Genomic DNA, 27,668 nt, shown 5'->3' on the forward strand with positions numbered 1-27,668 from the left:
ATTTTTGCACTAACTATCCTCTTGGGCATACCTATAAAGACACATAATGTGAGGTAACCATAATAGTGCTATGGTCCATAAAATGCAACTACTTCTAGATGGAAATAGTAAAAACAGGACAGAAATATAATATTGCATACAGACACAATTTAAATTGTAATTCATTACATTAACCCTCAAGGCACTAAATACACACCACCTCTGTGCTTATGTTAGAAGATAATATTGTACACAGGCACAAAACAAGGCACTTTTACACTGTTGTCATTTAATTCCAAGATCTTACCCTGGGATCCCACCACACAGTTGAGTGCGTAGCCATTGACCAGCATGCTTTCTGTTTGGCTTCTCCCGTGAGCTTTCAGAATATTAATAGAAGTGACCGGATAGCGGGGCTGGCCTCTTGAGTCTGTGTACTTAATAGCAAGTATAGCATCTACTATCATGTTGGAGAAGAAATCACCATTTCTTTGTGAATAGTTAAGGGGAAAAAAGACTCTCAATGAAGGAAGGGCACACATTTAACACCCAAAGCCATTCTAGCCCGATTTGCTACAAAGTCCTGGACTGGCATTGAACTGTTCATCTTGCTACTTTTTGCCTTTCAAGTACCAGCTTGTCACCAGGCTGGTTACAAAGAAATAGTTGTTACCATAGGATTTGCTACTGCTAACTTCAATTCTAATCACTTTAAGGTGCCTCACATTACCTTTTTGTTCTAGGAACGCAGGGAAGGCAGCAGGGAATTTTAATAGTGTCATTTTCCCCCCTAACACAACGGTCAATATTTACTGAGCTCGGCGGGTTGAACAAACAACGCCCTGATACCGAAAACTCCAAGTTGGGAGAAAAACAACCAAGCTCGGAAACAACCAAGGTCAGATAAAGATCGGGGTGCGCGGAGGGCTGTGCATCCAACGGCTCGCGCTGCAGGCTGCGCCCCAAGTTCTCTGTCTAGTTCGCGGGTGGGCTGCACCCCCTAGGCCTGGTCCGGATCCCCGAACCCCGGGGCTCGGGTCCGCGGGCCGCCCCGCCCCGCCCCGCCCCTCCCACCCAACCTGGAGCACACCGGTCCCCCAGTGCACCCTGCCCGGCCCCGCGGGGGCAGCCCGGCAGGACGCGCGCAGGCTCCGCCCCCTGGCGGGGCCCGTGCGGGGCGGCGCGCACTTCTACCTCGCTCGCGGGCTGGGCCGGGCACTCGCGGAGCCACGAGCCGTCCCGGCAGGATGCAGGCAGCCTCTGACCCCGTGGTCATCGTCGCGGCGGCGCGGACCAGCATCGGTGAGTTGCCCTGCGGCTCCTGTGCTGGCCGCCTGGCCGCTCAGCACGGCCGCAGCGGCCCGGGCCTACGTGGGGAGGGACGGGGGCTGCGTGAGGGGCCCGGGACCGCGGGACCCCCGGCCTCTGGGAGCCCCGCACCCCCGCGCGCTCACGCCCGCCAGGTGGCTCCGCCCCTCCGGCTCGGATTGGCTCGCTGTAGTAGCGCTGCCAAGCCGCTGGGCTCTCTCACTGGTTGCTGCGGAAGAGCGCCCTCCCCCGAGACCTCTGATTGGCTGCGCGCGGGAGGCGGTTCCCGAGCCGCCACCGGCCCGCGAGAGGCGGCCCGCCGGGCGCTGTCCTGTCAGCCGGGCGCTGGCCTGTGAGCCGGGCGTGGGCCGGGGCCCCGCGGCCGCCGCCGCCTCCTCGCCGCCTCCTCGCGGCCCGGGAGCCCGCGGCCTTTGTCTAGGGAGCGTGGCGCACACGCACCCCGCCCGGCAGGGGCCTCTCCCGGCGGCCCCGGTCCTCCGGGCGCGGGTCACTTGCGCCTCTCCCCCCCTTCCCTTGCAGGCTCCTTCAATGGTGCCCTGTCCACCGTGCCGGCCCACGACCTGGGCGCCACCGTCATCCAAGAAGTCCTGAAAAGGGCCTCGGTGGCTCCGGAGGAGGTGTCCGAGGTCATACTCGGGCAGGTGCTGGCCGCAGGTAACTCCTCGGGGGGGCCCCCGGAGGTCGGGCTCCCCGCACCCCCAGTACGGGTCCTCCCGCGGCCCTGCCCGGCCCTCGCCCAGCTCGCGACTCTTTTGTTTGTTTCCTTTGGTGCCCGTCCTGGGGCTCGAAGCCAGGATCTGGGCACTGCCCCGAGCTTTTGTGCCCAAGGCTAGCGCCCTGCCCCTGGAGCGGCAGCTCCCCTTCTGCCCTTCCGGTGGCTCGCTGGAGAGAGGAACCGCCTAGGCTTGCCTGCTAGGGCTGCCTGTGCACCGCTGTGCTCAGAGCCCATCCTCCTGACTAGCTAGGACTATAGGCGTGAGCTGACATCTGGCCAAAAAGGTCATTGTCACCTCAATGTGGAAGATTGTGAGTGCTAACCAGCACCATCTTGGCATCTCGGTGGCTGGTGGGGACTCTCTGAAAACTCTTAAGAGGTGAAATCCATGTCCCTATGCCCACCCCTTGGTGATAGGTTAGTAAATGAGAAGCAGGTGGGCAGGGACTTGGACAATAGGTTCCCAGACCTGCCAGACCTGCACCCTGAACTTGGGTGACTCTGAACTTTTGAGCTCCCTGTGACTCTGCCCTCTTCCCCCAAACCATGACCCTATTTAGGGCCCATCATCTCAGCTGTCATCGGCACCATGCCTTGTGTCTCCTACCCCTCCGGCGCAGGTCACCATGGTGTCTCCAACTCTCCATTACAGTTGATCTGCTTTGTGGAGCCTTCTCCTCCTCCTCCTCCTCCTCCTCCTCCTCCTCCTCCTCCTCCTCCTCCTCCTCCTCCTCCTCCTCCTCCTCCTCCTCCTCCTCCTCCTCCTCCTCTCTCTCTCTCACACACACACATATACTTAACACCATCTGGGCACTGTCCTTGAACTTCCATTTCTTTTTTGGTTTTGTTTTGTTTTGTTTTTTGTCTCTTCTTGTTCTGTACTGGGGATCAAACCCAGGACGTTGCCTCCGAGTTACATCTCTGCCCCCTGAGTGTTTTTTCTCAAGGCTAGCACTCTACCTCTTGAGCCACAGCACCACTTCTCACTTTTTCAGTTTATGTGGTACTGAGGAATCAAACCCAGGGCTCCCTGAATGCTAGGCAAGTACTTTAGTGAGCACAATAGTTAAGGGATGAGTGGAGATGCATATTTGCTCGAGTATGTATTTGATCGAGTAATAGGTTATTCATTTACTATCCAGTAGGTGTTGCACTTTAGCCACCTAATACAATTACTGTAGCTGGCACAACTAAGGCATATAAAGTTATTCATGTGCTCAGGCACTAGATTATTATTCTATTATCGTGAATTAGAGTTGGTTTGTTTTGGTGAGATTGTTTTTCTGCTCATTCTTTACTACCCTTGTGGTTCACTTTCCTTTTTAACAAATTTTTATTCTCAAGATGTACAGAGGGGTTCAAGTTACATTCATAAATAGTGAGTACATTTCTTGTCAAACTTGTTACCTCCTCCCTCATTTGTCTCCAACCACGTGGCTCAGTTTCCTAACATTACTAAGTGAATTCCAGGCTGCAAGTGTTTTGGGGACATGTACCCGCTCACAGTCCACCGCCTTGCCAATAAAGACTCCTGATTCACCTGCTCAAAATGTACCTTCTCTGTATCTTGCGATCAAACTCCTATATATCTAATGATCTTCACCCGTTCTGAACACAGCCTAACGCCAGAGTAATAGCGTTGATAAATATAAAGTTCTGGTTTGTGGCCCATTTGTTAGATGTTTGTGGGTTTTTTTGGTTTTTTATACACCAAAATGAAGGACCTTGGACATGCCATGCAAGCACACCACCATTCAGTTACATTCCGTGCCCTAGGTTTATGTGTGTGTGTGTGTGTGTGTGTGTGTGTGTGTGTGAGAGAGAGAGAGAGAGAGAGAGAGAGAGAGAGAGAGAGAGAGCCAGGATGTTGCTTTATAGCTCAGGCTGGCCTGGAGCTCTGCCTCCTCAGTGCTGCACTAAAAGCAGTCACCACCACCACACTTGATTGTTATTTTTTCCAATAAACCCTAAGAAAACATCTGAGATATGGTTATATCTGAAACTTAGAACTACTAGTAAATGAACAATTAGAAATAGAATATCTAGTAAGTGTCCATTTTGACTGTTGGTAACAGCTTGTGGTGAATGAGAGTATTTGGAATTTTTAAATATCACTTCTCCTACTTTTAAGTAGTGCTGAATTTTTTCTTGAATAGCAGAAAGGGAGTTGTCAGTTCAGACTGTAGCCATTCATCCAAAAAGAATAGAACGATTGCTTAGTGGAGGAGAAACCTTCAAACACCGGGAGAGCTGGCACTGTAGATCAAGGGCAGGCTGCCAGGTGTCAGGTGTATCCAGGCCTTTTGGCCTTTGGTGGGCACTTAGCGGGTGGCGATTGTCAGAGGTGGCCGTGAGCTCGTTGGCTGTGGCCTACCCTGGAAGCTGACACGGTGCCTTCCTTGGCCGTCGCCTTTGTGCTCCTTCTTGCAGGGTGTGGGCAGAACCCTGCTCGGCAGGCCAGTGTGGGTGCCGGGCTCCCCTACTCGGTGCCGGCGTGGAGCTGCCAGATGGTGTGTGGGTCAGGCCTCAAGGCCGTGTGCCTGGCAGCCCAGTCCATACAGATCGGGGACGCCAGCATCGTGGTGGCAGGAGGCATGGAGAGCATGAGCAAGGTAAGGCTCTCCCACAGCCGTGTCCCTGTCAGGGCTGGACTCAAAATGGACAGGGAAAGTGCACTTTGTGTTCTTCAGATTGCTTAGGAAATCCCAGTAGAGGAAAAGCCTGCCTCCCTACTGATACTGATGCATGCAGTGTTTGCGGAAGTAAGTCCAGAATGGTTACGAGATACCTCTGGTGTCTTGTTTTGAAGTATGGCCCAGGCTGGCCCGGAGCTCAGTGATCGTCCCGAGTGCCCAGGTGGCAGCATGAGGCCCCCGGCCAGGCAGTACCCCGGGTTTCAAGTTTCCCTCCTGTCAGGGAAAACTGAAAAATGGAGGTTTCCACTTTCCCTCCAGTACATGACAAGGAAGACCTCAGGGATCAGCCTTGACTAACTTTGTGGTAGAAAACACGGCAAGAGTCAGGTGTGCTTGTGCACGCGTGTGTTCCCAGCTTCTCGGGAGGCTGAGTCAGAAGGATCCCTGGAGCCCAGTGGTTTGAGACCAGCTTGAGTCCAGAACCTCATCTCAGACCATAAATGAGAGGTGGAGATGTGGCTCAGTGTGTAAAGTGCCAGCTTTGAGGTCAAAAGCCGCCAAGAGTGCAAGGGCTGAGTGCATGCCCTGTACTCGATAACACGGAGACGAGGACCGCTGAGCGGTGTCCTTCGGGAGCAGCAGGTTTGCCACATGGGATTTCTTCCGTAAGTCCTGCTCCTCACATCTGCGGCAGTGAGGAGTGTGCCCGCGCTTCTGTTGCCTTAGCACTCTGTGCTAGCGGCTTTTTCTTTTTCTTTCTTTTTTTCTTTTTTTTAAGTCAAACTCCCCTTCCTCCTGCAGCTTTATTGGAATAGTTTAAAATTACATTTTCTATTTTCTAGGACTCAGTTGCTTTTCCCATCTGACTTTTAAAAACTGATTACAGCAAATGAAACACAGTTGTCTAAGTGATATAGTATACAAAAATAACATCTTGATTTCTGTGAAAATGCATTTCTCTGCAATTCCTGAATAAATCCAGGGGCTGGGGATATGGCCTAGTGGCAGGAGCACTTGCCTCGTATACTTGAAGCCCTGGGTTCGATTCTCCAGCACCACATATACAGAAAATGGCCAGAAGTGGCGCTGTGGCTCAGGTGGCAGAGTGCTAGCCTTGAGCGGGAAGAAGCCAGGGACAGTGCTCAGGCCCTGTGTCCAAGGCCCAGGACTGGCCAAAAAAAAAAAAAAAAAAAAAATCCAAATTATGCAAACTCTGAGAATTGATGTTCACGCTGGGTTTTAGATTTAGTCTTTGAAAATGTGTTCTTAACCTCTGCCATCACCATCTATACATCCAGCATCAGCGCTGTGATAAAGCTGTACTGTTGTAGGCTTTTATTCCAATTTCTCTCCTGCAGCCTTAACACGTTTGCCTTCTCATTTTGTTTACTCCCACTCAACTGTATGTTCTATGAGGGCCTGATACAGATGTTACTTGATGTTATTTAATAGCTACTGAGGTCAGACAATCCAAGGCCATCATTATGCTAAAATTAAAGTTACTTATGGAAGTTCATATACACCTCCAGAATTGGTTTTACCTCTTTCATGGGAATATTTAAGAAACCCAGAATGGGCTTACCAGTCTGACACAATTCTTCCCATTTATCAATCCCTATTTACCAGTGGCACGGAAAGGGGGTTCTTTAACAAAGCATTATACATAACACCTCTACCAAACTAAACATAAACGTTTTTTGTAGTTAAATGCAGAAAGTCGTGTTTGGGTTTTTTTCCACCCCTTTCCTCCTTTTACACGGCAAGTAAAGCTCACTGGCCTGGGAGTAGCCTCTACCTGCCAACCTTTGGCCAGTGAAGAGGGTTCAGAGAAAATAATACAACCATCAATCAGAAAAAGGAGGGGCGACAAAGGAAAATAATTAGGCTGTGGCCTCAATCGTGCATTCCCGTGCAAGATGCCCTGACTCGCCACAGCGGTAACAGTTGACTTCACTTGTCTTGCTGCAGCTGATGGCTACATGACCAGTTTCACCGCACCTGTAGCACTTCACTTTGGTGCAGTCTTTCTGAATGTGTCCAAATTCCCCACAAGAGTAGCACTTCTGCTCATCCGCATGCTCACAGTCACGAGCCAGAAGGCCTGGTTTGCCACAGTTGTAGCAACACTGCTCTCTCTCTCTCTCTCTCTCTCTCTCTCTCTCTCTCTCTCTCTCCTCTCTCTCTCTCTCTCTCTCTCTCTCTCTCTCTCTCTCTCTCTCTCTCTCTCTCTCTCTCTCTCTCTCTCTCTCTCTCTCTCTCTCTCTCTCTCTCTCTCTCTCTCTCTCTCTCTCTCTCTCTCTCCTTGCCGTCCTTGGCAATGTGGCCACCTCTACCGCAGTTATAGCAGGCATCCTCCTGGAGATCACAATCCTTGGCAAGGTGACCCGGCTCGCCACAGCGATAACAGATGTCTGGAAGAGATGAGGAAACAAACTGGAAACCTCTGCCATGGCTTCTCATTCCACGACCCCGTCCACCCCCAGTAGGGCACTCCCTGGCCCAGTGGCCAGATCGCCCACACTTGAAGCACTCATTGCTGCTCATGGCTGCTCATGGCTGCAGTTAAGAGCTTCGGCGTCCGAGCGGCCGCAGCGGCGTAGACTCGGACGCAGGCCTGGGAAAGACGACTCGAAAGGCAGTGGCTGTTCATTTTCAGGGTCCTTGCCTGCGCCACACACGGGTCTGTACACGGCCCCACACCGCTAGTGGCTTTTTCTGAGAAGGTTACTGGAGATGAGAGGGTCATGGCCTTTCCTGCCCACGCTGGCTTCACCCGCCCTCCTCAGACCTCAGCCTCCCGAGTAGATGGGATTACAGGCTCCCTTTTCCCTTCTTGCAGGCTCCTCACGTGGCTCACCTGAGAACAGGCGTGAGGATGGGTGAGATGCCCCTGGCCGACAGCATACTCCATGATGGCCTTACGGATGCCTTTCACAACTACCACATGGGCATCACAGGTAAGGCACATGGGGTCACTAGTACCCCGGCTAAGAAGTTTGCAAGAAGCATAGCAGGCTAGGCAGTTGCTCTCTCAGGCTCTGGTGTGGCAGCCATATCACACTGACTCTGCCCTGGCCAGGAAGCTGTCATGAAATGGTGTCAAAGAGCAAGTAGAGGCTGTTGCGGCCCTTGGAGGAGGTTGGCTGCTGGCCGGTGTTTGCTCTGGGCCTCATGCTAGAGCAGCCGGTCATGGCAGTAGAAGTTATTGATAAGAACAGGGTGGGTGGGCCTGACGTTCGACAAGGAGACAGGCTGTGCCTTGCAGATGCACCCACTCACTCCATCCCCAACCCCCACAGAGCAGCCAGCAGTCCTGGGCTCCATCCCTAGGGTCAGGGGTGGGCTCAGAAATGTCAGTGTAGCCATGAATTGGTATGTATGCCCACATACACACACACGCATACATGCACACGCACACATGCACACACACATGCATCTCAGTTCAGAACGAGAAGGGTAAAGCGCAACGTGCAAATATACCAACACTTCCTGGGACACACTGACCCAGAGAGGGAGGGAGGAAGCAGGTGGTCTCCTTAGAAGCAGTGCGGTGTGCTTGGAATGCAGGCTCACTCTGCAGACACTGCTCCTCTGTACACCCAGGAGCTGGCTGCTGGGTGCGCTTTGTGTTGCTAAAACACATTTCCTAAACACGTTGGGTTTCTGTTATTTCTCTGTAGTTGAAAATGTTGCCAAAAAATGGCAGGTGAGTAGAGAAGATCAGGACAAGATTGCACTTCTGTCCCAGAACCGGACAGAGCACGCACAGAAAGCTGGCCATTTTGACAAAGAGATTGTGCCGGTTCTCGTGTCTTCTAGAAAAGGTGAGTGGGGCTGGGAATATAGCCTAGTGGTAAAAGTGCTAGAAAAGGTGAGTGTATAAGTCACACTGAATGCCTGAACCTGTGTGTGTGTGGTGAGCAGGTCCAGGAGTAGGGAGTGGCAGGTGTGTGTTCTGGAAGGCCCGTGCTACATTTATGGACACTGTCACATGGGTTGTGCAGCCTGGAGGGCCACAAGCCATGGCGGCTGCCCTGCAGGTGTCCTGAGACCTGCGGCCCTGGTCATGGGGTTGGTCCCCTCCCCCAGGGAATGGCCATCATGTCTGGCTGCTTCCGGGTGCGTTCACAGTCACTTCCTAGAGGAAGGGCCTCTGGCTGTTCGTCTTCATGTAACGCGGAATGCAACATGCACCTTCCCTACTGCCAACTGCCATCTTATGTGCAGCCCAAGGGCTTCAGACTTCTGCCCCTCCGTCCTAACCAGCCAAGTGCCCGGACACAAGGCACGGCTCCTCGTGCCCCCCACTCCCGAACTTTCACCTGAAGGACAGAGGGCTTAGGAACGGTTCCCTGCAACGTGTGTACTTTGCTGCTGAGTGAACGTGGACACTACTGGCAACCCTTTTTGTCTAACCGCACGTGAATCCTCTTGTTTCTGAGCTCTGCTCTCTGCCATCTTCTTCCCAGGCCTTACTGAAGTGAAAGTGGACGAGTTTCCTCGCCACGGGAGCAGCCTTGAAGCCATAGCCAAGCTGAAGCCGTACTTCCTCACCGACGGCACGGGGACCGTCACCGCAGCCAACGCCTCAGGTTTGGGGTCCAAAGGGCTTTGGGGGAAATGCCACCTTCTGTAAGGTCTGCCCAGTGAATACCCTTTCCTCCCAGAACAATGAAAACAATAGTGCAGTTTCTCCATATTTAATTCCTGAGTTTCCGTGTACTGATCTTTTCATTCTTTAGGGTTGGGGTCCTTAAAGCACAAACTGGCCTTGAATTCATCCTGACTCAAATCACATAGTGGGGATTGGAGTGTCCCACCATGCCTGGCCTTTATAGTTTCTTTACATCTCAAGTACCCATAAAGGTTCCAGTTTAGTCAGTACTTGGTCGCTATCCCATGTAATCTCAGATACAGCCTGGTCCAGGCAGTTAGCAAGGACATTTCTCTAAAACAAAACAGGACCTTGAGCATTCTTCAAAGTCATAGAGTTCTTTGCCAGCATGCCTGAGTTTAGTCCCATCTTTCCTCACATCAAAAATACCCAACATTCCTAACAGTTCATTATATTTTCTGCCTAAATCTCCCTTTCCCCTTTGATCTGGGGAAATCTGGTTGTGCTGTTCTTTGGTTAGTTATATGGTCTAAACTCTAAGTATTGTAAATTCTGTTGAATTTCAGTGAACAGCTCTGCCAGGAGGTCCTCAGTGTAACTCATGGCCACTTGTGGAAAGTCAGGGAGCCACCGCTGTGTAAGTTAAGTTTCAAAGCCTACAGAAACCAAGTCCAATTTTACAGGAATGGGTGATGGTGCCGCCGCGGTGGTTCTCATGAAGAAGTCAGAAGCTGCGAATCGTGGCCTTACACCTTTGGCACACATAATTTCCTGGTCACAGGCAGGTGTGGACCCTTCCATTATGGGAATAGGACCAATTCCAGCCATAAAGCAAGCCGTGAGTGTCTCCTCCCCCCTGTCATTTGCTCTCTGGACAGAACTCAGGCCAGACCCAGAATTTTGTACTATGTTTTCTTTAAATGTCTTTTGACTCCAGATTTCCTTGATTGCATTCTCCCTACTAGGTTCCCTCTCTGTAAAATCCTTAAATCTCAGTTTTATTTTTTCTACCATGAAGCACAGCCAAACATCGTTTCCATGTAGTGAAGTTTAAAGTCAGGGCAGGATCATCTGCAAGCATCTCAGCAGAGTTCCACAACCAGTCCTGGGGCTATGGACTCAGGGCCTGAGCACTGTCCCTGGCTTCTTCCCGCTCAAGGCTAGAACTCTGCCACTTGAGCCACAGCGCCACTCCTGGCCATTTTCTGTATATGTGGTGCTGGGGAATTGAACCCAGGGCCTCATGTATAGGAGGCAAGCGCTCTTGCCACTAGGCCATATTCCCAGCCCCCTGGGCCACGTTTTTGTTTTTCTTTTTGTTACCAGTCCTGAGGCGTGGACTCAGGACCTGAGCACTGTCCCTGGCTTTTTGCTCAAGGCTAGAAGTCTGCCACTTGAGCCACAGCGCCACTTCTGGCTTTTTCTATATATGCGCTGCTGAGGAATCGAACCCAGGGCGAGCACTCTACCACTTGGCCATATTCCCAGCCCCCCTGGGCCATGTTTTTAAGATTGTTTTGCTACACCATTTAGACACTCAACCTGTTGGTATTATAAGCATGCAGTACCACATATAGCTTCATAGTAGCACCTTTAAAAAGTGACATGGAAGTGTCAGTTTCATGTTGTGCATCTTTTAACAGGAATAGTTTCATTTCAGCCTCCATCCATCCTTCCTGCAGGTCTTAAAAGCAGGCTGGGCTCTGGAGGATGTCGATGCATTTGAAATCAATGAAGCCTATGCAGCTCTCTCTGCTGCCATAGCTAAAGAACTTGGATTATGCCCAGAGAAGGTAACTGCCCAGCCTTGGCCATTTGGTAACGAATCAACTAGTTAAGCCCGCACTAGGACAGTTCAGTTGGCTTCCCAGGGCAACAAGACCTTGACTCCATTAGTTTATTTACAGGGACTGGGGCATTGTGAAAGAAAGAACGGGGTACAGTCAACCCAGATGTCAAAGGCATGAATTTATTTGTAAGCAGTCAGAGGGTGGTTTGCAGTCATAAAACAGCTAGAGTCAAAGTTGGGAATTTAATGTGGTTATAAAACAAATGACTGCAGCCTTTGCTTTCTCTGCAGGTGAACATCCAGGGCGGAGCCATAGCCCTGGGCCACCCCCTGGGAGCCTCAGGCTGCAGGGTCCTGGTGACCCTGTTGCACACCCTGGAGAGAATGGACAAGAGCCGAGGTGTGGCAGCCCTGTGTATTGGAGGCGGGATGGGAATAGCAATGTGTGTGCAGAGAGGGTGAACTACTTAGCACTGCTAACAATGATACTTGAACCTCACTCAATTTTTAGTCAAGGGAATTGAAACTTGTAAATCTAAGGACCAAAGTGAGGAAGGGAACCAGTCTACAACTTCACCAGAATGCAACTTCACCAGAATGCAAGTTGACAGCTCACTGTAATTTTAGTATTTCAGGTGTAAGACATTGTGTCTAACACTGTCATAAATAAAGGGGAGTGAGATCAGTCATCAAGGGCTCCAGAGTGAACTGCATCCTGATAGCTTCCATGTTTTTCATCTTTGCTCTCGGGGTGTAATTTTATAAGATCATCAATTCGAAGAATGGTAATTGCAGCTTCTGTGGCAAATTTCAAGCTCTTCACCTTAACAATTGTGGGTTCAAATACTCCTGCTTGTTTGTTGTCTCGTGGTTTGCCGTTGACCAAATCCAGACCAATCCTGTAGTTAGGGAAAAATGGATTTTAATAGTTGATAACCTATTAAATAACTCCTGTCCATGGCTTCAAACCTTAGTAAGGAACACTGCACCAAGTGTTGCACAACAGCTGATATGGCAGCACACAGTTCCCAGCCATTACACAGTAATATTGATCATTTCTGTTAAGCACACTATATGAGGCTCTCACACTTACCAGTGATGTTTTTCAGAAAACTGGACACTCAGACCTTCCTGTAGTAGTGATACTCAGCAAGCAGAGTAGGAAAGGCCCCACTAATCATCAGCCATCATCCTTTGACTAAGTTATAATTAAATAATAAAGGCCTGTTATAATGGCTTAATTTTTTGTGCTAAACCTATCTTTTAAATTGCTATTTTGAACCATGCCCCAGTGGTTCATGAGTATAATCCAAAAGACATGAGGGCTGTGGTCAAAACCAGCACAGGCTGACAAGTATATATAATACTTATGTCCACATATCCACACACAAAAAGACAGGAATTGGAGCCATGGCTCAAGTGGTGGAGTGCTAACCTTGAGCACAAAAACTCAGGGATATAGGTGGCAATATAGGTTAGTAGTAGAGTACATGCCTAGCACTCATGAAAGCCTGGGTTCAATTCCTCAGTAGCATACAAACAGAAAAGGCCAGAGGTGGCGCAATGGCTCAGTTCAAGTGGTATCCTTGCGAAAAAAAGCTCACGGACAGTGCCCAGCCTCTTGACTTGACTTCAAGCCCCAGTTCGGGAACCAAACAAAGAAACCAAAAAAACCTTAGGGATACCCCAGAGGCCCAGAGTTTAAATCCAGTCGCGGCAAGTATTTAAGTAGTTTTCAGGGGACAATGATAGAACAGGTGATGTTCATCAAGACAATGCAATCATAAATTGACATTAAAACAAATCCCTTCATACAAGTACCTCAATTTATTTTTTTAAATGCACAGAGGGTTAAAAAGAAGTGATCATAGAACTACACTGCCATGCATGATAAATAAATGAAAATGAAAGACCTGGAAATTGAGTACTCACCATTTTAGGTTTTTGCGTTCTGGGTTAACTTGGGCCTCATTATGAAATGCTCTTAACTTTGCAACCAGGTCTGTGGAATCTTGAGCAGCATTAACTGCCAGAGTATTAGGAATAACAAGAAGAGATCTTGCAAATTCAGCAATCGCAAGCTGTTCCCGAGACCCCTAAGAAACACAAAAGGCACCTGAAGGCCCCAGCAGCAGCTAAGGCCTCCAGGTATTAGTAAAACAGGAACTGATCTCCCATTGTATACTGAAAAGAAAGCGCTCTTACCATGCTGGTCGCATAGTTCTCAAGGTAAATGGAAAGGGCAGCTTCTACAGCCCCACCACCTGGGACCACTGACTTCGACTCCAAAACTCTCTTCACCACACAAAGAGCATCGTGTAGGGAGCGCTCCATTTCATCACACATGAAATCATTTGCCCCACGCAAGATAATTGACGCAGATGTACGAGCCTTAGTACTATTAAAAACAATAGGACATTGTTAGTATTTTCACCGCATGTACCGAGATTAAATTCTGCCTGCATACCAACATTTGCCCACTCACTAGTACAATGTCTAGACCATGCAAAAAGAGGAAACATGTTTCACCCCAATTTACAATGGCCCAATATTACTTTATCCCACGCGTATAACTGCTCAAATCACTAAGAGATTATAGCAGCAAATAAATGGGAAATCTACTCTTATTAAGAATGTAGAAAGTTGCCTACTTTTTGATTAAAATCAGTTCATCATCACAAATTCTCTCTTGTACCACCTCTTCTGCTTGTCCCAACATTGTAGCTTCAAAAGTTTCTTCACCTTCCAAATTGGCCAGAGTTGACAGAATACTTGCTAGGAGAGAAAAGATTTAAAAAGGTTTTTCTTGTTCGTTTTAGAATATTTTTCTTTTTGTGTTGGTTGTGGGACTTGAACTCAGGATCTGGACACTGTTCCAGTTTTCACTCACTACCACTTTGAGCCACAGCACCATTTAGGGTTTTCTGGTAGTTGAGTAGCACAGATTTTTCTCCCCAGGCTGCTCTGAACTGTGATTGTCAGGTCTCAGTCTCCTGAATAGCCAGGATTACAGGCTTTAACCACCAGCACCCCCCAATAGTTTTACAATCTTAAGATTCAGACTTTGATGATAAAAGTGGTTTAAAGGGACTGGGGATATAGCCTAGTGGCAAGAGCGCTTGCCTCATATACATGAAGACCTGGGTTCGATTCCCCAGCACCACATATACAGAAACTGGCCAGAAGTGGCGCTGTGACTCAAGTGGCAGAGTGCTAGCCTTGAGCAAAAAGAAGCCAGGGACAGTGCTCAGGCCCTGAGTCCAAGGCCCCGGACTGGCAAAAAAACCCCAAAACCTTAAAAAAAAAAACACAAAACCTTAAAAAAAAAAAAAGTGGTTTAAAGTTAAGCATCAGACAAGCAACTGTCTTCCTATGTTAATTAAGGCAGCACAATCTCAATTTTGAGGTGAAAAAAAGTATTTCACAAATCAACAAACCTAGTGAGTTAAAGAGCCTTTCTATTCACATAAAAATGGTTCTGTGAAAGTGCTGTTACACACAGCATTGAGGGGAATTGTTTTGAAAAACTGTATGGTCAGTATTTCAGTGTAAAATGGTTTTGATACAGTCACACACACTCACACACAATTTATTTTGCCAGTCATGAGTCTTGAACTCTGGGCATGAGCAATGTTCCTGGCTTCTTTTTGCTCAAGGCTAGAACTTTACCCACTTGAGCCACAGCACCACTTCCAACCTTTTCTGTTTATGTGGTACTGAGGAATCAAAACCCGGGCTTCATGCATGCAAGGCGAGCACTCTACTACTAAGCCACATTCCAAGCCACTACAGACACATATATTGAGGCGGGGTACTTTATGAGAGCCAGTAGAAGACATACCCCCAGAAGCTTTAGCAATGCGTTTAAGGTCTTTCTTTAAAACTCTCCGAACCGCCATAGCACCAGCTTCCACAAAATACTTCAGACACATGTCATCAATCCCACCAGTGGTGAGAACAACATTAGCACCAGCCGCCAGGATCTTCTGAATTCTCTCTTTGGTGATATCTGATTCTCTAGAGACAAGAGTATTTTGTTTTAGAAACCCAAAATAGTTGTATTGAAACCACTAAGTCTTTAATTCAAATTTGACTTCCTAATCAGGAAATGTAGTTAAAAAATCAGAACTCTGCTGTCTTTAAGTAGGAGGCTGAGTCAGGTAGTCAACAGGAACAACTTTCAATGTTCTACAACACAGGAGAATAGGGGATTATGGCTGATAACAGTTGATTACTTGGAAGTTCCTAACACAAAGAAGTTATACATCGGAGGTGACAGATTTGCCAGATGCCCTGTCACGTCATTAATCACTGTACACAATTAGTGCAACATCACACATGCTCCATAGCATTTAGTTGCCACTCGTCAATTGAAATAAAAGTAACCAAACTATCTGAATGAAGCAGGTCACATGGAAGTAGGCAGACAAAAATCCCTTGGGAAACATCTCCACAACTGGCCATTCCAGTGTACAGGTTGAATCCCATGACTTGCAGCCTTTGTATCAAGCATGCGAAGTAAGTTAATGTCTAACTGATTAAGTGCTTCTTTGATGAGTTAGGATCCTAGATCTTGGCTTATAAAACACACACACACACACACACACACAATTTCCACGTATCACCTTCAATCCTACTGAAACTTCTGTTTGACTTGGGTAAGATGTTAAAGTCTTTCAAAACACACACTTCAAACTCCTAACTGTATAAAAATAATATATCCTACTAATACGCAACTTATTTGGTTATCTGTAAGGCCCATTCTTTTTTTAGTATACTCAATCTGGTCTGACATAAGAATAATTCACAAACAGCTCCTTTCAAAGGCCCAAAGTTTCCCACCATACCTCTGTCTAATTTGGTCCAATTTCTCAGGGTCTGTAATAATCACTTGTACACCAAGTTTCATTTTTGTTTTCTGCAGGCTGAAGTCAAGGCAAGCAATTTTTGCATTAACTATCCTCTTAGGCATACCTATAAAGACACATAATGTGAGGTAACCATAATAGTGCTATGTTCCATAAAATGCAACTTCTAGATGGAAATAGTGAAAACAGGACAGAAATGTAATATTGCATACAGACACAATTTAAATTGTAATTCAATAACCATCAAGGCACTAAATACACACCACTTCTGTGCTTATGTTAGACGATAATACTGTACACAGGCACAAAACAAGGCACATTTACACTGTTGTCATTTAATTCCAAGACCTTACCCTGGGATCCCACCACACAGTTGAGTGCATAGCCATTGACCAGCATGCTTTCTGTTTGGCTTCTCCCGTGAGCTTTCAGAATATTAATAGAAGTGACCGGATAGCGGGGCTGGCCTCTTGAGTCTGTGTACTTAATGGCAAGTACAGCATCTACTACCATGTTGGAGAAGAAATCACCGCTTCTTTGTGTGAATAGTTAAGGGGGAAAAAGACTCTCAATGAAGGAAGAACACACATTTAACACCCAAAGCCATTCTAGCCCGATTTGCTACCAAGTCCTGGACTGGCATTGAACTGTCCATCTTGCTACTTTTTGCCTTGCAAGTACCAGCTTGTCACCAGGCTGGTTACAAAGAAATAGTTGTTACCATAAGATTTGCTACTGCAAACTTCAATTCTAATCACTTTAAGGTGCCTCACATTACCTTTTTGTTCTAGGAATGCAGGAAAGGCAACAGGGATTAATATAGTTGTTGGTTTTTTCTTTCCAGTCCTGGGGCTTGGACTCACGGCCTGACACTGTCCCTGGCTTCCTTTTGCTCAAAGCTAGCACTTTGCTACTTGAGCCACTGCGCCACTTCTGGCCGTTTTCTTTTTTTTTTTTTGGCCAGTCCTGGGCCTTGGACTCAGGGCCTGAGCACTGTCCCTGGCTTCTTCCCGCTCAAGGCTAGCACTCTGCCACTTGAGCCACAGCGCTGCTTCTGGCCGTTTTCTGTATATGTGGTGCTGGGGAATTGAACCTAGGGCCTCGTGTATCCGAGGCAGGCACTCTTGCCACTAGGCTATATACCCAGCCCTCTGGCCGTTTTCTACATATGTGGTGCTGAGGAATCGAACCTAGGCCTTCATGTATACGAGGCAAGCTGTTGCAACTAGGCAATATTCCCAGCCCCTAAGTGTTAATTTTCTCTAACACAACAGTTCACTAAGATCAATATCCCAGAAAACGAAGACAGTCTTACTTAATAGCAAAAAGGAAGGGGGAAAAAAAAAACCTAGAGAAAAACCAAGGATACATTCCAATAATTTTGGAAGACATGGATGTCTTAGCAGCGTTAATCAGGCAATCTCTTCCAAGTTCATCTGTGTTAATAATTAGATTTTCACTGATGTATCGCACTGCTTCCCTGTAGGGTAGGAGACAAAAAAACTCATTGGTTTCACCAGATTCAGCAAACAAACAGCCTCTGAAAACATTATAGGCAATGATCTTCTGTTCAGCCATTTCATATAGAAGGAGGGCACTTTAGAACCCTCCCCCTTCAGATCATGGCAAGTTTAATGTATCCCATAAGCATAGCCACTAAAGTCTATGTTTGGAGAAAATGTGGTAGTCAAATGGGACAAAGCACTCATCCCAGTTCTTCAAAACCTTTTCAAACAAAATTTCCTCACTAGTCCAACCAGTAAGACAAGAGTGTTTACAACTACTATTATCAACAAAATTTCACTAAATGGAAATAATCTTACTTGCATGCCAGTCGATAGCCACTAATAACTGATGTGGGATGAATTTTCTGTTTGACTAGTTCGTCTGCATTTTTCAGAAGTTCTGCTGCAATAATAACCTGTTAAGAGAACAATCATTGCTCTAAAGTAAACGAGACATTCAAATGTGTGCAATGTATACATAAAGTGACAGCAAAATGGCTAAGTCTTAAGTAACCAATGACAATAGTTGGGGAATGAGTTACAGGTTAAAAATTAAGGCACTCTACATGCAAATGGCCCAAATGGAGAAGGTATTATCCTTAACAAACTAGTTCAGCTATTTCAGCTAAAAAAACACATACATTTTACAGTTGTGTTCAACAGAAGCGATATCCCTAAGTAGTACCACTGTATTAAATTTTAAAAATCCCAGGGCTGGGAATATGGCCTAGTGGCAAGAGTGCTTGCCTCGTATATATGAGGCCCTGGGTTCGATTCCTCAGCACCACATATACAGAAAATGGCCAGAAGTGGTGCTGTGGCTCAAGTGGCAGAGTGCTAGCCTTGAGCAAAAGGAAGCCAGGGACAGTGCTCAGGCCCTGAGTCCAAGCTCCAGGACTGGCCAAAAATAAATAAATAAATAAATAAATAAATAAATAAAAATCCCCCCTGCTTTTGCCAGTCCTGGGCCTTGAACTCAGGGCCTGAGTACTGTCCCTGGCTTCTCTTTGCTCAAGGCTAGCACTCTGCTACTTGAGCCACAGAGCCACTCCTGGCCATTTTCTATGTGGGTGGTGCTGGGGAATTGAACCCAGGGCTTCATGTACATGAGGACAAGCACTCTTGCCACTAGGCCATATTCCCAGCCCTAAATCCTATTTTTTTTCTTTTGCCAGAAATCATGTTATTTAGACTACTTTCATATCTGAGATTCTTTCAGCTGTGCCTGAAGTTTATTGTAGAAGTAATTTCCCTCAATTTCTTGTTTTGCCAGAACCAACACCGTTCCCACTAAGCAATAATGTATTTGTGGTCTGGATAATCTATGTGATATATGGCAAATTTGTTTCTTATGCTTCCATTTTGAATTCCCTGAAACTACTTAAAATACCCAGGGTGGGGCTCAAATGGTAGAGCATCTGTCACTGAGTATAAACCCAGTATACGCCCCAGGGACACCAAATGATGGGTAAGAATCCCTCCTTTAGATAATATAAAAGCAAATGCTTGCATCTGTTCCAAGTCTCAGATGGCTATTTGTTATACTGAAAGGGGAAGGAGGTGGAGAGAAACCCCAAACATGCTCAAACCCTAACATTTAAAATTTAAAACATTTTTGTGTGTGCTGGTCCTGGAGTTTGGCCTGGACACTGTTCCTTAGCTTTTGTGCTCAAGGGAAATGCTGTACTGCTGGAGCCTCAGCTCCACTTGCAGTTTTTTGGTGATTAAGAGTCTCACAGACTTTTCTGCCCAGGCTAGTTTTGGGGAGCCATGATTTTCACAGCTCAGTCTCATGAGTAGGAAGAATTACAGACATGAAGCATTACTCTGATAAGAGGGGCCATTTTTATCTTTTTTTTTTTCCTATTTAAATTGAACTAGGTAATCATCAGTTGTCAATTTTTGTCTATTAATCACTACTGGAAAAGCAAATTACTCTCACCTTCTTAGCTATTTCTAACATTTCTGACCCACTTAGGGCTATATCACCTACCACAGAAGTAGTCCCATCCCCGACTTCTTTGTCTTGCAGATCAGCCAGCTCACAGAGAACTTTAGCTGCAGGATGCTCAACCTCCAACAACTTCAGGATAGTTGCACCATCATTAGTAATGGTTACATCCTAACAAACCCAAAGGAAAGAATGATCAGCACGGGTCACCTGCAAATACAGGCTATCCCTACATTAGCACAGCTCTATGGTGATACATACTGAACTTTGTAACTTCCCAAGGAAGTGGCACAGCACTATCCTGTACCAAAAGAGTTTAGGGGACAGCACTCAGGCCCTGAGTTCAAGCCCTACAGCCACCAAAAAATGAATATACTCCCTAGTATGGAGGTTCAGGGGAGAAAAGTACATTTAAGGCCTTTTTTCCCCCCTTTAAATCAACCAACAGTTACATGTACTTACCCCAATATCATCCACCAACATTTTGTCCAAGCCAACTGGACCAAGGGAACTTTTTACAATATTGGCAATGGAAGCTGCAGCCATAACTGCAATCAATTGAGAAAAATAGAATTAGATAATCCTCTTGCCTGAAAGGAAATCTATCCTCAAGCCCACCCGTGTCCTTATTTCTAAGACTATTAGGAGGCCAGCCAGTTTGAAGCCGAGTATATTCCATAAGGGGCTTCAGAGATTCCCCCCTCCCCCTTTGGAGCAGTGATGCATTCAGTTTAGGGTCTTGTTTGAATGTTTAAAAGTAATCAAGTCAGAAACTTCAAAAGGCCAGAGGAGGAGGGGAAGAGAAGAGGTAATAACGTATCAGGCCTGTCCTTCAGATCCAGCTACGCAGATGAACTTTACTCGTCTAACACCATCTGTTTTGTGAAGGGAATGGTGCAAGCTTTTTATTTCGAACTCGTCCGTGGAGAAGTAATACCCAGAGGGTAACCGCGACAGTGGCACGTGATTCCCAAGGGCGGAGGGCCCCACCTCCGACCGCAAATGACACGCAAACTCCCGTCACGTTCCTGTAGGAGCTCGTCTCCCTTATGACTCGGTTAGCACTTGAGTTTCCCTTTAGGGCGGTGTCGGCGCAAGTTCCGCCGGGTCGGGGGCCGGGGAGGGCCGGGCTTCTCGGGCACTGGCCCGTCAGCAGGCAGAGCTGAGCCTCCGGGCCCAGGCTGCGCCGCCGCTCGCTCGCGGTGGAACAACAAAGGCGGGGCGGGCGGGGGCCGGTGCCCCCGGGCTCGCGTCCCCGCCCCGGGCCTCCTCGCAGCCCGCCCCGGACACGTGTCCCCCGCATCCCGGTCGCAAACCCCACTGGGCGGGCGGGCGGGACCCCTCCCCGCATCGGGCACGGACGCCGCCGCCGCGGCCGCCAGACCCTTCTAGAAGGCGAGCGAGGGTGGCGGCCAGGCGCCCGGGCGGCAGCCCCGGAGGCCGGCCTCGCCCTCTCCCGGCCTCACCGTTCTGGGAGCGGATCGCCTCCCCGGTGCTGCGATCCCCGAACACGGATAGGGGCCCCTCCATCTCCACGGCGGGCCAGGCGTCCGACTCAACCGGCGATCTCGGCTCCTAGGCCCGGCGAACACGCGCGAGGCGGCGACGGCGTGCGGAGGCCCGAGCGGCGCCGCGGGGGCTGGTGGGTAGCACGCCCCAGCCGCGAGGCACTCCGGGAAAAAGCGGGGGTGGGGAACTCGCCGGAAGTCAGGAACTTAGAAGGGGGCGGGCTCTTTTTTTTTTTGAGAAGGGCGCGGAAGAAGTACCCGGATGTCAGGCTCTTGGGCCACAGGAAGGCGGAAGTGCTCCTCTGCATCCGCCCTCCGGCCGGGTCGCACTAGCGCCTTGGGTGTTCTCGTGCCTTCCGGAAGCGGTGGGAGCTAGGGCGGGGCTTGGGGTGTATTGGTGGTTGGAAGGGACAGATAGGCCCGCCGAGGTAGGAATGGACTTTTGCTTTGACATTTCCGTCGAATGCTTGCTCAGGAAGCCTGAGAGGCCAGTCGGCAGGCCTGGCTGGCTTTGGGTGCGTCGGTTCCGGGGTGGGATGGAGCAACGCTGTCCTGAGCCGTACGGAGAAATGTCAAGAGAGAGTCGCCTTTTCGGAGAAGAAAAACTTCCCTCCAGTGTTACAGTGCTCCCACGGCCCAGCTGTCGGACACGCGTGCGCGCACGGCTAGACCCGCTCGTGGCTCGGCAGCCAGCGGGCGCCACGCGCAGGAAGCCGTGCGTACGGCGGCGGCCCAGAGCGAGCGTCGTCCCGCCCCCTCCCGCTGCCGCGACGTGATTGGTGGGCTCCAGGCCGGCGCGCGCCCGGACGTCTGCGATGATTGGCCGAGCGGGGATGACCTTCCGGCCGCTCAGGGGCGGCCACCCGGTTAGCTCCGGTCTCGGTGGTTCCCGTGGCCGGCGGCTGGAGCGGGGGGCCTCCGACTTTTGCCCAGAGCCGGCATGGCCAGGGCGGCCTAGCCTGGGCACGGCTCCGACGCTCTGGGCGAGAGCCCCTCAGCGATGGCGGCGCTGCAGTTGCGGTTCTGGAAACTGCCTTCGGTCTGCAGGACCCTGGGTAACGCGCCGGGCCCGTCCCAGCCTGCCCCCCGTTCCCCCCCCCCACCCTCCCGGGTCCGGCTCCGGCTCCGAGTCCCGTTCTGCCCGGCGGGCTGCACGCGTCCGCGCATGCGCCCCCCAGCGTTGGGGAGACGGAAGAAGGTTAAGGTCCGGGGACTGAGGACGGCCGCTCCCCTCCCTTCTTCAGGCCCGACGGCGGGGTGGGACGCGCCCCGCGCCTTATCCTAACCGCGGTGTGGTCGTCTTCCCTTCCTAGAGCGGGGCTCCGCCGCCCTCTCCAGCTCCACGCCCGCGGCCAACCCCGCAGAGCAGCCGTCGGAAAACGAAGCCGTCGCCCCGGAGTTCACCAACAGGAATCCCCGAAACCTGGAGCTCTTGGCGGTCGCCAGGAAGGAACGGGGTTGGAAGACCGTGTGGCCCTCCCGAGAGTTCTGGCACAGGTAAGTAGGTCCGCCGGGGAGCGGGCGACCTGGCCGCGCCCAGCGCCTGGCAAACGAGACATCCGTTCGTTCAGCCACGGAGCCACCCGTGCCCGGGACCCTCTGGGCAGGCCGACTCGCGGTAGTGGCTGCTGGAAGGGGGTGCTATTCCACGACAATTAGCAGGAGTTCTGGGGGGGGGGAAACTTAGGAACTGGGTACTTACTGAGGCTCCTCTGAGTAGGTGACATTGAAAATGCTGAAATCCCAGAGAGGACAAGTCATCTGCCAATAGAGCTCTAGAGCAGAGAAACTGCGGTCAGGGACTGACAGGCCTTGGTACCTCACCTTCGGTGGGTGACGTAGCATGAAGATAGTAGAATAGGTGGGAGGTGGGTTATGAGCTTTGCATACTAAGATAAAAACACGAGATTGTCTTTTTCACTTGTCTTGGGAAACTGTAAGTGGATTTATATTAGTTATCCGAAGGAGATGATTGTGATATTTCCATACATACAATGTCTCCTGATAAATTTACCCTCCTTGTTACTCTGCATCATGTCTCTCCTCTTCTGAACAATTGCAGCAGGTGTTGTTATTCTGCTTTCATATATATGTATAAAGCACGTGCATCATATTCATCTTCCAGTTGGCAACCACCAATTTGTTTTACTTTGTTGTTTTTAGTTTGCATTAATCATGCAAAGGAGTTTAACCATGGTATTTCAAACGTACATGTATTGCATTACAATCCGATTAACCTCTTGGTTCCTCACTCCTTATTCTCCATTATTCAAAAGCTCGTTTAACCATCTTTGTATCTATTATCTGCTTCAAGGAGATACATTGTTAATGTGGAGGAGTTAAATAGAAGATCAGTTATAAGTATTGCTCAGAGAGTACAATTGGGGAAGAATAATATAGACAGGACATTTTTTTTTCTTGTGGTTAATTGGGGATAAAAGAGATTCATACACTTCTGCCCTAGCTGGTTTCAAACCACAAACCTTAGCTCTCAGCTTCCTGAGTAGCTAGGATTACAAACATAAGCCACCAGCACCTGGCTAACAGGATTAATTTGATAAAAGTACATTATATGCATAAACAATGAATTTCTTTTGTATGATTATACTAGTTTGATATATGTATTATATGTAATGTGATAAGTTATCACTGATATTTTTTGAAATAGTGAAATAGAACAAATTTTTATGTCTGTGTATTGAGAATTTGTATTCCTTTATAAGTTTCTACCTATAAAAATATTTGTGGGTTTTATTCATTTATGTATAAAGATGATTTTGTTTTGAAGATATTGGAGTTTGAACTCAGGGCTTCAAACATAATAGGCAAGCCTTCCATCACTAAAGCTGTATCTCCCACCCAACGATGGTTGTTGATTGAAAACTTCTTATGTACCTAGTTGCTCTAAAAAGAATGTTATGAAGCAAATATAATAACTTTCTCTATTTTACAGAGGTAGGAAACTGAAGCCGAGGGAGACAGGATTAATAAGTGACCAAGCTAAGATTGAACCATGACTTATATGGTATTAGAAGCAGAACAGGACATTTTTACCACTGTGCTGCAGTGTGTAGGTATTTGTCTGCTGCTTGTTTTTCTTGGTGAGGCTTTGTTAGAGCAGAATACTTAAGGAGTGTATGAAGTTACAAGAGCAAGTTAGATGTCAGTATATTTACTCAGTGGACATAAAAGGCTGCACATTTACCAGGCATTATGCTCTAGGAGATACAGTTAGCTATCTTCCATTAACCCTGTCACTAAAAGTCTTTCATGGTTTTTTAGGGGAAGGTAGAGTAAGGATAACTGTTACAGTGGTACAATATATTTTTGCATAGTAACAGTAATTAGGGAAGAATCAAAGAAAGGAAGTAAATGAACTCATTTTAAAACAATCTGGATCTTATGCCTTAAAATCTTTTGGAACACTAAACTTAGTACTTTCACTTAGTGGTTGGATCATTTGAACTGCAGACCTATCCTTTTCCATTCCTTGTCTGGCCTGCTTAACCATCCTGTTAGAGAATTTTATTCTCTGATATATTCAGAGAATACATATTCAAAATATATTTTGATCATAAAGCCAATAGGACGGGCTGGGAATATGGCCTAGTGGCAAGAGTGCTTGCCTCGTATACATGAGGCCCTGGGTTCAATTCCCCAGCACCACATATACAGAAAATGGCCAGAAGGGACGCTGTGGCTCAAGTGGCAGAGTGCTAGCCTTGAGCAAAAAGAAGCCAGGGACAGTGCTCAGACCCTGAGTCCAAGCCCCAGAACTGGCCAAAAAAAACCCCACAACACATATAGCCAATAGGAAATGGTCTCAGATACTGAGACCCTCCCTTTCATAGAACGTATTTGAAGACAAAAATTGAAAACTTTTGCCTATTTCTGTTGATTAATAAGACTGCTTTTTATCTATTACTGAAATTAGCCCTTTGAAAAATACGTGTTAATTTTTTTTTCATTTCTTGTTTTTAGTATATATATATATATATATATATATATATATATATATATATATATATGCCAGTCCTGGGGTTTAGACTCAGGGCCTAAGCACTGAGTCCCTGGCTTCTTTTTGCTCAAGGCTAGCGTTCTACCACTTGAGCCACAGTGCCACTTCTGGCCATTTTCTGTATATGTGGTGTTGGGGAATTGAATCCAGGGCTTCATGTGTACGAGCCAAGCCCTCTTAACACTAGGCCATATTCCCAGCCCCTTGTTTGTTTTTTCTTTTGCCAGTCATGGGGCTTGGACTCAGGGCCTGTCCCTGTCTTGTTTTTGCTCAAAGCTAGTACTCTACCACTTGAGCCACAGCACCACTTCTGGCCGTTTTCTGTATATGCGGAGCTGGGGAATTGAATCCAGAGCTTCATGTATACGAGGCATGCACACTTGTCACTAGGCCATATCCCCAGCCCCTGAGATAGGGTCTTGATACAGCGTAGGATGTCCTCGAGATCTCTGTAGTGCAGGCTGACCTGGAACTAGCGATTTTCCTGTCTTAGTATTTCCTAGGCAGAGATTAATGTACCACCATGCTCAGTCTCAGTTTGATGTGTGTTTTTTTTTTTTTTTTCCTCTTTAACCATGCAGAAAATTTCCTTTTATTAAAGCTGTTTGACATTGTTGCTGCCATTTTATTCTTCTTTTTTGTAACAATACTCAGGCTTGAACTTGGGGCCTAGGCATATTCGCTGTCCCTTAGTTTTTTTTTTTTGCTCAAGGCTAGCACTCTACTACTTGAGTGAGCCACACCTCCATTTCTGGTAGTTAATTGGAGAATTGGAAAGAAGAGTCTCTTGGACATTCCTGCCTGGGCTGGCTTTGAACTTTGATCCTCAGATCTTGGCCTCGTAAGTAGCTAAGGTTATAGGCATAAGCCACTGGCATCCATCTTGTATTCTTATGACTTTAGTTTTTTCATTTAAGCTTTTGCTGCATTTGTTTTGCCTTTTGTTGGAAAATAAGAGCTTAAGTATATTTTTACCTGCAAAATCAACAGCTTCAACTTCTTTTATAAAGCATCTGAATAAATAAGTAAGGCTCTTGAGAAATGCCAAGTTTTTAATTTGATCCTTGAAGTTCAGTGTGAGTAGCCTTTTATTCTCTAGTATAGTTGCACAAGGCAAAGAGGAAGCTTACCTTTCCCAGGTGAAGTCGATACACTTGAGAATTATTCAGGTATTCAGCTGAAGTAATTTAACTTGTGTTTGGATAGAATGTTTTACAGTTTTATTCTCTTACTGTCTCATTTAGGTTACGAGTTATAAGGACTCAGCACCATGTGGAAGGGATTGTCGAGCATCGAAACGGCCAGGTTGTGGTTTCGGCATCCACCCGGGAATGGGCTATTAAAAAGCATCTTTACAGTACCCGGAACGTGGTGGCTTGTGAGAGCATAGGACGAGTGCTGGCGCAGCGATGCCTGGAGGCAGGCATCAATTTCATGGTCTACCAACCAACCCCCTGGGAGGCGGCCTCAGATTCGGTATTTCTGTTTTTATTTACATCTTTAAAAGGTATCACAGGACTGAGGCTGTAGCTTAGGGGTAGAGCACTTGCCCAACATGACGGTAGCCCTTGGGTTCACTCCCCAGCATATCAAAGGCATGATCGTTGATTCTTGATGTTAGATATTATGATGGCTCCCAAGTGCTTTCCCTGTGTTTGACACTGCTGCATGCTGTGTGTGAGAACTGCCTCTCTAGGGGAGTAGCCTGTTATTTCATACTATACATAAACTCAAGTCAGTGTGTGGTACATTTGAAGTTCAGGATAACTGGTTCTGTAGCCCACAGCGTCAGCACTATTTCCTGTTTATAAACGTATTCAACACTACTTCCATTTTGTACTGACATCCTGTCCATGCAGTTGAAAATGATGCCAGTCTCTGACAGCTTTCCTTTTCACATTTCCATTCTTTTTCTCTTTCATCATATTTAAATCATAGCATAAATGGTGTTGGTTCGGAGGTTTTTAAGAGCAAATCAGTTTCTCTCTTGATGGCAACTTTTTTTTGTCTTCTTACTGATATTGGGGTTTGAACTCAGAGCCTCAAGCTCACTAAGGAAGTACTCTACCACCTGAGCTCTGCCTCCAGTAATTTTCAGCTCTCTTAATGCTAACTGAATCTTTTTTCTCTTTCTGATCGTCAAAACTAGATGACACGTCTACAAAATGCCATGACAGAAGGTGGTGTGGTACTGAAGGAGCCTCGGAGAATCTATGAGTAAAAAGAAGCATTGTTTTGGACACGTGAATACAAGATTTACCAGCTACTGCAGCCGTGGAAAGAAAGCATCTAGAACAACCAGCTTGGAGTTGAGAGCAATAATGTAACAGAGGAAGATTATTTGTAGTTTGGACTTCCTGGTCCCCCTCATCTGTGTATGGCTCTAGTGTCCTTTTTAACCAGGGCTATTTTTTCCCCTTCCTTGGGCCTGTCAAGTGTTTGTAGATACTTAACCTATTGCTCAGTATCTAAGGGAAATGATCACCAGTGACAGGTGATTAGATGGCAAAGTCGTTTGTAAGTTACAAAATAAAGGTATATTATTAATTCTTATTTTCTGGTTCTGTGAGATTTCTTATGAGCATCCCGTGGCAGGATTCCACAGGTGTGGATTGTGAATATCACTTGTTACTGTGGGTAGTTTGTGGGGGCAAGTGATCTCAATAAGGGAGAATGGCTTGATGCCCAGGGTATGGGCTACTTTGTTTTTGTTACTTTTTAAATAGGAGGTGTCAGTGTATAAGTTACAAAACTA

General features: G+C 47.6%; 4 protein-coding genes and 2 non-coding genes across 6 annotated transcripts; 2 read left to right on the forward strand and 4 right to left on the reverse strand.

The window, feature by feature from the left end:
- Positions 1-1,179: 1,179 nt before the first annotated feature.
- On the forward strand, positions 1,180-11,800 carry LOC125357459 (acetyl-CoA acetyltransferase, cytosolic). Its single transcript, XM_048354386.1, has 9 exons — positions 1,180-1,281; positions 1,828-1,962; positions 4,454-4,635; positions 7,499-7,616; positions 8,340-8,483; positions 9,129-9,251; positions 9,958-10,112; positions 10,957-11,067; positions 11,355-11,800. Exons 1-9 carry the CDS (start codon positions 1,227-1,229, stop codon positions 11,523-11,525), a joined length of 1,194 nt encoding a protein of 397 aa, XP_048210343.1. The 5' UTR covers positions 1,180-1,226; the 3' UTR covers positions 11,526-11,800.
- On the reverse strand, positions 6,104-7,303 carry LOC125357463 (CCHC-type zinc finger nucleic acid binding protein-like). Its single transcript, XM_048354394.1, has 2 exons — positions 6,966-7,303; positions 6,104-6,814 (listed from the first exon to the last, which is right to left on the reverse strand). The coding sequence occupies exons 1-2, from the start codon at positions 7,201-7,203 to the stop codon at positions 6,540-6,542; spliced, it is 513 nt and encodes a 170-aa protein (XP_048210351.1). The 5' UTR covers positions 7,204-7,303; the 3' UTR covers positions 6,104-6,539.
- Positions 11,639-21,028, reverse strand: Tcp1 (t-complex 1). The gene is made up of 12 exons (XM_048354385.1): positions 20,854-21,028; positions 19,850-19,935; positions 19,430-19,558; positions 17,755-17,852; positions 17,301-17,411; positions 16,285-16,466; positions 15,911-16,037; positions 14,905-15,080; positions 13,715-13,838; positions 13,269-13,461; positions 12,996-13,159; positions 11,639-11,962 (listed from the first exon to the last, which is right to left on the reverse strand). Exons 1-12 carry the CDS (start codon positions 20,915-20,917, stop codon positions 11,746-11,748), a joined length of 1,671 nt encoding a protein of 556 aa, XP_048210342.1. The 5' UTR covers positions 20,918-21,028; the 3' UTR covers positions 11,639-11,745.
- On the reverse strand, positions 13,554-13,680 carry LOC125357852. The gene has a single exon (XR_007212240.1). It is a non-coding gene; the product is annotated as a small nucleolar RNA SNORA20 (small nucleolar RNA).
- On the reverse strand, positions 17,492-17,630 carry LOC125357854. Its single transcript, XR_007212242.1, has one exon. It is a non-coding gene; the product is annotated as a small nucleolar RNA SNORA29 (small nucleolar RNA).
- A 739-nt stretch (positions 21,029-21,767) lies between the features above and the next one.
- Positions 21,768-27,466, forward strand: Mrpl18 (mitochondrial ribosomal protein L18). The gene is made up of 4 exons (XM_048354395.1): positions 21,768-21,950; positions 22,209-22,392; positions 26,158-26,389; positions 27,063-27,466. The coding sequence occupies exons 1-4, from the start codon at positions 21,896-21,898 to the stop codon at positions 27,132-27,134; spliced, it is 543 nt and encodes a 180-aa protein (XP_048210352.1). The 5' UTR covers positions 21,768-21,895; the 3' UTR covers positions 27,135-27,466.
- Positions 27,467-27,668: the final 202 nt, after the last annotated feature.

Source organism: Perognathus longimembris, chromosome 9 (assembly GCF_023159225.1).
Source record: "Perognathus longimembris pacificus isolate PPM17 chromosome 9, ASM2315922v1, whole genome shotgun sequence".
Lineage (NCBI taxonomy): Eukaryota > Metazoa > Chordata > Mammalia > Rodentia > Heteromyidae > Perognathus > Perognathus longimembris.